General features: G+C 39.4%; 1 protein-coding gene across 2 annotated transcripts in view; it reads right to left on the bottom strand.

The window, feature by feature from the left end:
• Window positions 1–837: 837 nt before the first annotated feature.
• KCNN2 (potassium calcium-activated channel subfamily N member 2) overlaps window positions 838–12,491 on the bottom strand; it is an 89,097-nt gene continuing 77,443 nt past the window's right edge. For both annotated transcript variants that reach the window (XM_083576768.1, XM_083576767.1), the window contains 4 exons: window positions 11,354–11,464; window positions 9,950–10,077; window positions 2,443–2,512; window positions 838–1,442 (listed from right to left, as the gene is read on the bottom strand). In XM_083576768.1, coding sequence (XP_083432894.1) covers window positions 1,155–1,442; window positions 2,443–2,512; window positions 9,950–10,077; window positions 11,354–11,464 — 597 coding nt within the window. In that variant the 3' untranslated portion in view covers window positions 838–1,154. The remainder of the gene's footprint in view (window positions 1,443–2,442; window positions 2,513–9,949; window positions 10,078–11,353; window positions 11,465–12,491) is intronic.

Here is a 12,491-nt window from a genome sequence, read left to right as displayed (position 1 = left end):
CATCATTACATGACTAAAGACAGCAGGCATTTCTAAGAAATAGAGATGTTCAAATTCATCACCCTGTTTGCCTGAATGGAACACTGTGAACAGATTTGGATAACTTTTGCTAAATGGGAGGATTTGCAGAGGATCCCACTGACACACAAGAGACACACAATATTTTGAGATGCCAATACATTTTGGTCAATGGAGACTTTCTCTTACATGAATATATATATATATATATATATATATATATATATATATGCATGCTAACCCCACCCGCTTTCATTTAAACACATTTGAAGACTTCTTAAATGGTTTGGAGTAGTATATTAACAGCCCTTTCCCCAGTTTTTAGTAAACAACTATTTGTCATATATAATCTAGAAGAGCATATAGCATGCAATCCTATGGAATTTGGGAATGGAGTAGGTGGGCATTGGACAGCTGTTCTCACCGATGCGCTTCAAAGCCACTACTTTAACAAGTGACTTGGCCAGTTCTTGAGCTGGCATAATGAAAAATGGACATGCAGATTTGGTATAAGTGTTCTAGGGTGTCCTGCACCAATCACGGACATGTGACCCTGCTTGGTTAATTAGATTAACCGGCATGTAAACTAGCACAGGATTATAGTCAAGGAAAATTAAACTTCAATACACTCTGTTAAATTAACATGTCATACACTCCCCCCCCCCTTTTTGCTGCATAGATAGCATGTGAAATTAGATCTTATTGGAACAACAATACAAAATGAGCTCAGTTTTCTAACAACTGAAGCATTTTCAGCATTGGGATAAAAAAAGTATTAAGAGTTAGGAATATTAACATCAAAGTGATCAAGCAACTATGTGCAGAAATTAACCCTTTTATTATATTGTATATTGTAGTAGTAAAGTTTGTTGGAAGTGCATGAATAAAAAGTTAGTGAAATTACAGGAGGAACAATCTATATAGCAATAATAGGTGCATTCACTGTGCATCTGAAAGGAAAAAAGAGAGAGAGAGTTTTCACTCATTTTGGCCTAAAACTTTGTGTTCAGGTTTCCAGAATTCTGACATCAGAACCCAGATAACACTGATTAGAACCATAAGGCTTTACAATAAAAGCTAAAATATTGACCATATGATGGCAAAAAGTCTTTATTTTGTGGTTATATTATTCTCTTCTAGCTACTCTCTGATGAAGTGGGTGGTGCTGTGGAGGACGACCTCCTTCTCCGAGACAAGGACCTCGATCGTTCTGCACTGTAGGTCACATGCTTATCATAGTTTTGTATCTGAGCTTCAAGGAAATCCCTTTGTTGTTGGCTGATTGTTTGGCTAATCAGTCCAGGGAGGGCTTGAATGCTACCAATTAATGTTTCCAATTTTGTTTCCAAAGTAACAATCCTCTTCTCAAAGTCTTCGCTTCTTTCGTTTAAGTCAGAAATCATATCATACATGATGTTTTGAGTCTGAAAGAAAAAGGGAAAGGGAGATGCGTTCGAGCAAGCAAGGTTGTTCCGCAGCAATTCAAACACTCATTGCTTAGAAACAGGAAAATAGCAACACAAACCGTGACTTCATAAACCAGCAGCTTCACAAACAACTAGCACAAACCAGCTTCAGAAAGTGTTTTTATTCCAAGCTTTACTGCACAGGTGCAATTCAGCTGGAGCTTGCGATTCCTTAGTGACGCACTTTTGAGATTTCAAGCAAACAATGAGGTGGGTTGGAAAACCCTTCAGAAATCCGGGGATGCAGAAATGTGATTCAGTTCAACAAATACTCTTTGTAGCAGAAGCTGAAAAGCTTCTCTATCCGCAAATGAGTTCTGTTAGACCAGCTATGCTTTCAATTTCCCTCAACATTTACAGTAAAGAGAGTTTCATCTTTCTAAGGAGCACTGCACACATTATGTAGTGGCAAATGTGCTTCGCGCACTGTGTGTAAATCCAGTGTAAAGCTGAGGCGTATCCCAGGTCCCTGAGACGCTTAAATCAGGAGATATGTGGCTGAAAATGTGCATAGCCTTTCCAGTGCATAGGCAGAGCATTTTAGTTGCAAACCATACAACTTTAATGTATAAAGTGGCCCTGAGACTCCACTCCATTTTGGCAATTTGGATGGGAACAAGGAAGGCAGCATTCAAAAGCCACTTATAAAATCTAGTCCCATTTATTTGTACACTTTCTTCTGTTTTTTGTCACCTGCTCAAAGAGCATCGCCTGTCCCAAGGCTGTGTGAGTAGTTTCCCACAGCTAGACTGAGCTTTTGCTTTCCTCAAAGAAGCTAAACCATTTTTGAATGTTGACTTGTCTCCTATGATAACAGAAGGAAGTTCACTGGAATAGGCTTAAAGAGCTTGAGTTGGCTTTTTACCTTAAACCTTAGCAAAACGATGAATGTCAGTATACAAAAAAGCAAAATGCCAGTACAATATACAAAAGCAAAAGCCGGTGTTGTTACACTGACCTTTGCCAAGTCCACCAAAGTGTTTGCCTGATCGTTCAATTTCCTCTGTTCCATTTTAACACTTCTTAATCTAAAAGATTGAAAATCCAAGTCAGATAACAGATTTTTTTTGCCAGTTCCTCAAACTTGAATACAGCATGCATCTAAACAGATAACTGCATGGACAATGTCTTGAATACTTTGTGTACAGTCATAACTGGTTATGTGTCTGGTACAATGAAAAAAAGCATGCTTCCTTAACACCGCAAAAAAGAAAGAAGAGAGCAAGAAAATGTGATGTCCCCGAGACTACTAATTGCCATGGTTAACGCTGAATTCAAAGTGGGAGGTAAGGATTTATTCATAGTGTATGAAAGAAAGCCAAAACATTCCTTAAAGCTCCAGTATCCTGGCAAGTAGGCATAGGAAGTAATGAACAACAATTCAATCTCCTTGTTATTGCCTGAGTAATCATTTGGCCTCTTCCATATGCCTACATGATTAGATACAGGTATAAGCCCTCTTCAGTCTGAAATGGATTTGGTTAGGAGGTGTTTGCACCTGATGAAAATACAGTGATAAGTGAGTTCCTTGTTAATTTTTAAAAGCTTTTATCTGACCAGCAGCTAAATAAAGAGCATCATTGTTAATATATTAGTTTCACAGTCCTCAGTGTCACTGACCTGGAATACTTTTAATTGTTTTTAATGTGCATAACCGTTTCCTTGTTAATATATTAGATTCACAGTCCTCAATGTGGCTGACTAGGAATACTTTTGTTTTTAATGTGCATAGCAATTTTCCTAGTAGGTTTGGTTGGCCAGTTTATCTGTCCATGATTAAACCAGAACACTATGAAGTATTGTATCTGTATAAAAGAGCCTCATGGGTATAGCTTTCCCCTTGGTGCCCAAGTAATTCCATTCATGTTAATCAGCTGAGCAGGGTAAGAAAGAGAAAAACAAGATGTATTATTCTGAACTGTAGTATGAAAATGTGTGTTGGTTTAAGGGTATATGGCCAGTGAGTTTGACAAAGACTGTTAATCTTTTCCCCCTCTCCAAATATATGAGAACAGAAAAGTTTTAAATCTGTAGTACTATCCATGTAAAGTCTTGATGCAAATTGTGAATCGGCTATATTGGTGTAAGTGGCTTCCTTCCTCTTCTTATTTTCTTAAGGGTTATGTGCTTCAAGGAATAAAACAGTCCAATGCAAAATTCTCTATTTATACCAAAGCACACACCCACACCAAGAGCTCCATAATAGCTTTCCCATTCATTTCAAGGGACGAGGCAGCTCTACATGCTTTTTCTTTTGTACAGTTAAATCTGTTTTGCTGAACTAAATGTAGAGGCCTTACAGGCTGGGGTTGCTCTCTGTGTATTTTGGACATGGATACTGCCCCCCCCAGGATGTAGGCTTGTCTCCTTTATAAAGGCAGTCTATCATCATTAAGTTACAAAGGCAATGAAGGACTTTGTGTGTCTAAGCCAGCAGGGTGTTGTGTGGTCAACTAAGTGTGTGAGAACGTTATTCAGTTCACAACATGCCCATGATCTCATTCAAGAAATGAAGCTACCCTGAATTTAGGCATTAATCTCATGTGGTTCCTCTTTCCAGGTCATTGTCCCAAACCTCATTAATAATTGGAATCTATTTATTTAATTTTTTATGTTTGTCCTGTATCAGCGCTATTGCACCCATTGTCTTATTCGCCACTGATAACTCGTGAATTTATTCCCACAGTTTATTTTAAAAGATAAAATAAACTGTGAGACGCGGGTGGTGCTGTGGATTAAACCACAGAGCCTAGGACTTGCCAATCAGAAGGTCGGCGGTTTGAATCCCCGCGACGGGGTGAGCTCCTGTTGCTCGGTCCCTGCTCCTGCCAACCTAGCAGTTCGAAAGCACGTCAAAGTGCAAGTAGATAAATAGGTACCACTCCAGCGGGAAAGTAAATGGCATTTCCGTGCACTGCTCTGGTTCACCAGAAGCGGCTTAGTCATGCTGGCCACATGACCCCGAAGCTGTACGCCGGCTCCCTCGGCCAATAAAGCGAGATGAGTGCCGCAACCCCAGAGTCGGTCACGACTGGACCTAATGGTCAGGGGTCCCTTTACCTTTATTTTAAAAGAAGCTAAAGCTGGTTTCTTCACAATCCCAGAATCCAGCTGTTTCAGGATTCCCTTTTAAAGCCCACCCCTTCAGCACTGTGCATTCAATTTGATGGGGTGAATGAGAATGAATGGGCTTACAGTCACACAAGTTCAGCATTGTTGTGGGAGGTATGAGGGGCACTCAAGCTCACATTTTCAAGAGGAGGAATAATGTATGTCCAGAAACACATAAAATTATTAAGTGATACTGTGACCCAGTTCTCTTAGCCAAACCATAGCTAAGTGTAAATGAGCTGTCCTGTTGCTGTTCCACTATCCAGAGCTAAGCCATGGTTTGGCTTAGCATTATGCCCGATTCTGGGCTCATGGTTTTGCTCAACCACACAAACTATGATTTGTAGCAAAGGTTTAGATTTGGCTTATCATTTGTCAGTGTCGGATTTAGGACAGTGCGGGCGGTTCCCCTGCACAAGTCACCAAGCCATGGGGATGAATAATAATAATAATTCCTATATTTATACAGGTACCTACTGAGAAGATTGATTTAAAAAAGGAACTGTACCAAAAGGAATTATTGTGAAATTAATAAATATTTTTTTTTGGGGGGGGGGTGCCAAATCTTGTCCTTGCTCAGGGCACCATATTAATAAAGTTTGCCCCTGCATTTCTAGTTTGTCTTGGAAGCAAACCTTCAGCCTAGCTTTAGATGTACTGCTAAGCCAATCAATGGCATAATGTTTGCTAGCATGGCAGCAGCAAGAGTGGGGAGGGGTGAAGTGCCAGTGATTTTTCCTCTAAGGACACACACGTTCACTCATTCATGCTTAGCCATGGCTTGGCTTACTGTTATGTGCAAACAGGGTCTATAAGGGACAACGCTGAAAGAAATCAAACAAGATTGTTGGTCTGTATACATCAGATGTGTAGATTTGTCTGTATAAACTTTTGAAAGTATATTTTAGGTCATCAGTTATCTTTGGAAGAGGGAAAGCCAATTAGCAACATTTTAGGTTGAGCTTTCTATCCTCCTTTCCCTCCCTATATGAACATTTGGAGAAATATGGTAAATAAATGGTATAATTTTTATGCTGATTATTTACCTCTCTTGCAAATGTATGTTGATAAAGAGAGATTTGCATCTTCAAGGTGTGTATATCAGCCTTGGTTGTGACTTAGGTGGAGCAAACCTTTTTATAAACTGATCATTTCTTAGCTGCGACAGTCAGATTAAAAATGATACTAGCCAGATCTTTCTCTGAAAATTAAGAAATATTGATACTCTGATTCCTTCCTTCCGAACTTCACTTATCACAGAAGAAATTCATGACTTTGGATTGAAGTTCCACAGTAGCAACCAGACTATTGAAATTCACAAATAAAGTATCCATTTGTTGCATGCAGACAGTGGTAAATTCTGCAAATTTGAAAGGAACAGCTCACACAACTTACTTCCGAGCTCTATTTTCATTGTTGAAATAAAAAGACAAAACAAAAGAAAAGAAACTGTAAAATTGACTAAAACAAATTAACACAAGGGATGGTCTTCTTGTGAGCGCAATGTGCTCTGTTATGGAGCTTGTAGTTCATACATTTTCTCCATAGCACTTTCTGGGTCAGCAATTAACAACTCAAATGCAGGACAGCGTTATACTCTCAGTTTCTATACCACATTTCACCATGTTCTGAAAGTAAGCAGCGACGTTTCATACGTTGTGGTACAAGCAGACATTAGCTGCATTCACACATCACATTAAACCATGCTTAATTTTTAACTATGGCTTAATGCGAACAAGCAGCATGCTGGTGGAAGTCCCTGCTTAACTCCTCCCCTGCTCTTGGGTGTGCTATATTTGGGGGAATAAAAAGTCGAGCCTTGGCTAGTCATATTATCCAAACCTAGGCTTGTGGTTTGTTTCTCCCAAACAAACCATGAGAAGTAAGCCAATAACAAACTTTGGCTACTACTTGTGGTTTGTTTAGAGCCACAAACCTTGACTCGACACATGTTCTGAATTCAGACACGTGTGTTGAGTCAAGGTTTGTGGCTTGTTTCTCCTGGCACAGCGTGGCCAAGAGTAGGGGAGAAATGACACATGGACCTTTGAGCACTGTGCACTAGAATGCTGCTTGTTTATGTTAAACATTTAACGTCACATGTTATTCTGGCCGGAGGGATATCAGTGGCACCTAAATACCTCAGCCCCCTTCCCACATGCCATCCATACATGGGAAGAATTGATAGCTGAAATATTACCAGGATTCTCAAAAGTTAAGAGACTTAATATTGGTACATTTTATTTCCATCTTCCCTCCCAACATCAAGTGTTGAGTAGGCTAGAATTAACCTTTAAAGGGGGTCATTAAGGGGAGTTAAAGGAAAACGTATGACTATGTGAATGAAGACTATCACCATGAATCAAAAAGGAGAACTACACAGTTCAGCTAGAAATAGAAAATCAAACTTATCATTCTGAATGTTAGCATCCAACAGGATATGACTGGTTCCATTCCCCCATTTTGCTAGAATACAATTAAACCCCCTTTGTTTGACTTGGAGGTCAAATGACGAAGGACAAATGAAAATTCAGAAGTAAAACAGAAACCTGACTGCATAACAAGGAAAGGTAGCCACTACGGGAATTACTTCATTTAGTTTCTTACTCAATAGTAGGTGATGAACAAATATTTGCAGTTCTTTTTGAAACTAAAGGGATAAAGTTGCATCACTTCCTTTGAGAACAAAGCTCTAGCACATCAATTGGCAAATCCACACATATTTTTGAAAGTCTGAATACTTCTAGCAAGGGACACATAGAAAGTAAGGTCAGAAGACAAAGCTAAATCGCATATTAAATTAAAATGAAGACAAGCACCTGGTAGATAATAGCTACCCTGCCCCATGCTTATTAGAAGCCATATTGATGTGAAAAAAGGACTATTCCATGAAGACTGATGTGATGCCAGATCACAGTAGGGCAGGGTGGGAAACCTGTGGCGTTCTAGGAGCTTTTGGAATCTAATTCTCATCAGCCACAGTGAGCATGGCCAATGGTCAAAGGGTATGGGAATTGCAGTGCATAGGCTCCCTATCCCTGTTGCAGAGGTTGCAGTCAATCCTGAACATGTACACTCAGAATAAGAATCCCACTAAATCACAATATTGTAATACCTGGTTTCAGCTCATTTTGTAATTCACTATCTCAGGAACCCACCCACACGCCCCCCTTTCTTTGTAGAAACAGCTTTTCTATAGACAGCAGCATTTAACCTCACATCTTTGCTAAACTGAACTAATACTCATTGCGTACATTTTATTTTATAACTTAAGCATAGTATGTAACCATTAATGAGTTAGCCCTTAATGAGTTAGCCCTTAATGAGTTAGCCCTTTTCAGATCCCTCCTCTGAAGCAGAAAAGGAAATAACATTACTGCCATTTCATGCGTTCAAATCAACAGCGAAAGAAGAGAAGCACGGTTAATTTATGAAACTTATTTCCTCCTCACTTTTGGTGTAATGGGTGACTACAGACTCTATAAATTGAAATTCACGACTCTTGGGCTCTGTACACAGACCTCTGTGCAGGGAACAACCAGAGATTCCACGTCTTGTGTTAACATCAGGTGTGGAAAAGAAGAAAGTAGGAAGAAAAACGAATTGCTCGCAATGAGCCTTGTTTGGACATGATACTAAACCATGGTTGAATGAGCTACAATGAACCTTGGGACTGTTATCCCTCTTTCTCTTTCTCTAAGCTTTCACTTCTAGCTGTTTGTCATGTTGGAATTCAGATGATACAAACTGTTAATCTTAACCATGGTTTGTTGAAACAAGCCAACTTCAAACCACAGTTCACAAAGTTCGCTTGTTTTAACTAACCATGGTTAAGATTGATCACAGTTTGGGGTTAATATAGAATGAAAGCAGAGATTTTTTAATATACTCCCTGCATCTGTGCTGGAGTGGAGAGCACATAAACCAGATGCTTGCTGCAGTTCATAATGCTAAGCCATATTTATTTTGCAACTTCTTGGAACTGGCTCTGAAGTCTTTTTCTTGTTATTATAGTATTGGGTCTGTCAAGATGATCTAACTTTACTGATTCCCCACTGCAGAATGATTAAAAGCAATATACATCATGTGTATTTCAACTCAGATTCTGAGGTTCTGATCTACACTTCTGAGAAAGGACCTCTTTCACAGAAGTGGACCTCTGCTCCCATTTTCATTACACTATATTTCTACTGCTAGTTCACCAAGCTCCAGACTCTTACCTTTGGCCATTTCCTCCTCCCAATAACTCTTTATGTGCTGCAGAGGAAGGGTGTGAAGAAGAGAAACCTGCAGCAATTAATATCTGCCACTAGTTTTATGTAGCCCAAATTGTGGCGAGGTCTTCCTGCTCTAACATAACAGTGACTGAGCACTCTCCAAAGTCAGGTATGAATGAGGAATTAGCAATGCTTCCATTATATCTGCAAGGAGCCTGCGGTTTCCAAAGATTAGCTCGTATCAGGAACCAATTCCCCCACATACCCTAAATGAATAGACCATAAGGTGGCTAATTTCTTGGGGTGCCAAAATGAAGACAACTATCCCACCATTATCTTTTCACCAAGTGTAAATTTGCTGCAGCAATAACATTGATTTTAAAATGAACCAATCATTTCAATAGGAAATGATTACATTCTTTACCCATTTCCTAAAACTGGCACAGTAGTAGAACCTACTGGTTGCAATCATTTTAAAAATGGTAAAAAAAATTATATTAAACTTATATATCACATAATAAAATAAGGGGCTATTGACTGATGGATAATATAGTAAAAGATTCTTTTGTCGGCTGTTAGCACCTGCCAGAAAAATCACAAGAGGGTGTTATTGATATTCAAATCTATTTTGCAATACGTACTAGATTCATTCTTATTCCAAAATATCATGTGTAGGAAGCTTTAGCAAAGAAAATCTATATTCAAGGAAGGGTGGTTGGATCACACATGAAGAGTCAGGGATGTGAAAAACTTGTTCATTTGCTTCCACAACGTTTCTGCTTTCTCTTCCCCTGGCCTTGGAAATCCATGGAAACTTCATGAAGAGTCTCAGATATCTTTCCTTCTAAAAACCGTATGTATAATCTGTATGTGAATTAGATTGTGCACCTCATTTCATATCCATCTCAAATGCTATTGTTTCCCATCAATGAGATGGAGATTCAGGGACACACTGAGATGCATACAATGCTTTCCTCCCACACCCTTGAGATAAAATTAACAGAATCAGGCAGAAGGTGGATTTGGGACAGCTGCCTGTATCGACAGAACAGCAACATCCACACTAGAAACTGAACCTGCCAGATTACCACAGCATCCTGGATAAGGGGGAAATAGACAAGCCAAAATGGTACTTACTGGTGAATAGCTTGCAAGAATTTGCGCTGATGTTTCCTTACTTTTGCATGGTCTATCTTTTTCACCAGCTTTGTATTTTTATAAATTAACCATGTTTCCCTGAGTACATTGGCAGCTGCATTTTTCACCTGTTTTTAAAAAAAGAAAACACCAGGCTGACTGAAACAGCATTACACGTCCCTTTGAGTCTTCCCTAGCACATGTTATCTATCATAAATATTTACAGGAATGTCTCCTTCTGAGACCAGGTGCTGTAGAGAGCTAAGGTAATATGAGCACAACTGTCTAAATTCTGTGCCTCTGCTTGGCACTTGAATTAGTGACTATCCACACCTAGCATCTTGGGAATTCTGGTTCATACATTATGATGCAGTAGGTCTGATTAACATGCTGACACCCTTTCCTTCCCCACTGCCCATGCAGGAATTTCCCTTCTCTCCTGTGTTGTCATGGAACATCTTTTTCATAGACAAGAAGAGGAAACAAACTTGACATTTTGGATCATGGCTTTATATAGCAGGGTTGCCAAAAGTTGTTAAGCTTTTTTGCTAAATCTTTTAAAAAAGGTGAAGTTTTTGAGCTATCTTTAAGGAAATTTTCAAAAATCTCGACTTGCCATATGGACGGATTTTCCTGGATGTATATAATATATTTTAATTTTTTAAAAGCATGTGGTTAGGATAAAACTAGAATGCCAAATAGACAAGCATTGCTTCTCACAAGATCATTTTATCTGATCAGCACTCTGAGAGTACATTTCCACCACAACATCAGGAATTGTTAGACATTGAATGCCAGTCATGTTTTGTTTTGTTTTAAGTAGATGAGCAGTTGGGTTGAAGGACAACTAGTCAGACTAAACTGGCTGCCAGGTTGTCACTACAATCATATCTCATTTTTGTTCCGTGATGGAATCAAGGCAGAAAACATAAGGCTTCCTTGGAAGTTTCACTTCCAGGCACTGATCAGTCCCATACCTACTTAGATTTACTAAGCTTGGTTTATTACAGGCATAGGCAAACTCGGCCCTCCAGATGTTTTGAGACTACAGTTCCCATCATCCCTGACCACTGGTCCTGTTAGCTAGGGATGATGGGAGTTGTAGTCCCAAAACATCTGGAGGGCTGAGTTTGCCTATGCCTGGTTTATCATGTGCCTTCAGCTCATGTTCCAGGACCAATTCCACATGTTTGCTTCTGTTTTGCTATTCCTTAAGAGAGACCTCACATCTACCACCAGTGGACAAAACACTCAAAGCTGACATGAAACTTAAAGATTCAATAATTCAGTAGAATCTTTCAAGATCTATCCCTTGAACTATCTGTGATCATGGTGAAAAACAAAGTAAAATATTTGCTTTTTATTACACATACAAAAAAACCCAAACCACACATTGTGACTTACTCTTTTAGTTAGCTGGGTATCCATCATGAAATTATGCACATGTTTTTCAGCTTTGGTAAGTTCTAATTTCCTTGCTACCACAGCTACCACCAGTGCAGTGCAACCAGCACCCTGGAAATAGCAATAAAACAAAATCCAAAGAGTTGTAATACCTTATTCAACAATGGTCACACTATTGACGAAACAGGAAAAGAAAACAGTATGGTTACACAAAAGAAGTACATTTGTTTAGTGCAAAATGATATAATTTGATTTTATCAGTGTCTCTGTAGTTGGGAAGAAATTCAGTGTCATGTTAAGGCAGTCGTTCAGTCAATGCGAGCAATTCAGTTTCCCAGATGGAATTATCTCCTCAATTCTCCTTCCACATGCTATTCTGAGGGTTCTCGCAAACCCCCCCCAGAGCCAATTTTGGGTGGCACAGAGGGTAGCAGGAGGGAGAAAAGCTGTGTTGCACACAAAAAATAATAATTAAAAATTCCAGACAAGACTCATCAGGTGAATCCCACCCTCAGTAATATCACACTTTAAGAGTTACTTTAATGGCATGTTCAATCACTTCCAGATCTGCAATTCTTCTCCCTCCTTCCCTCCACAATGGCCTGATTTGGATATTACATTAAGTGAAACCTTGGTTAAGCGTGAATGCACAGACTCCCGTAGAGGAGCTTATAGCTACTTCACTCTTTCCCATCTCTTTTTGCTGCCACGCCATGTTATGTCTTAGTATGTCATCCCAACCCATCTGGTTAACTTCCATCCAGACTAGCCATGAGTTGTAACCAAGAACAAACCATGGTTTGTTGGAGCCTGTATGTTCACGCTTTTGCACTAAGCCAAGGTTTGATGTGCAAACCAGGCCACTTGGTCTCACAGGAAGAGAATCTTCTTGCTCCAGTGATTCTGCACATCGTTTGTGTGTCTGCTGTTTTCTCCCCCTGCCACAATGAGAAGGAACAAAGGAGGATAAAGCTGAAAGTATTGACAATATGTTTAACAGCTCCCCGCTAGTTCTCCACAGAATGTTAATATTCTTTAGTTGGAAAACTAAGGACTGTAAGTTACAGATATCCTGTTGAGCGCAAAAGAAGTTGGGACTTTATAGGCCATAGACAAAGGGTAGCATAAGAGATGTGAT

The sequence above is a fragment of the Podarcis filfolensis genome (assembly GCF_964270895.1).
Source record: "Podarcis filfolensis genome assembly, chromosome: 11".
In the NCBI taxonomy this organism is placed as follows: domain Eukaryota; kingdom Metazoa; phylum Chordata; class Lepidosauria; order Squamata; family Lacertidae; genus Podarcis; species Podarcis filfolensis.
This window is presented reverse-complemented; position numbering and strand designations above follow the sequence as displayed.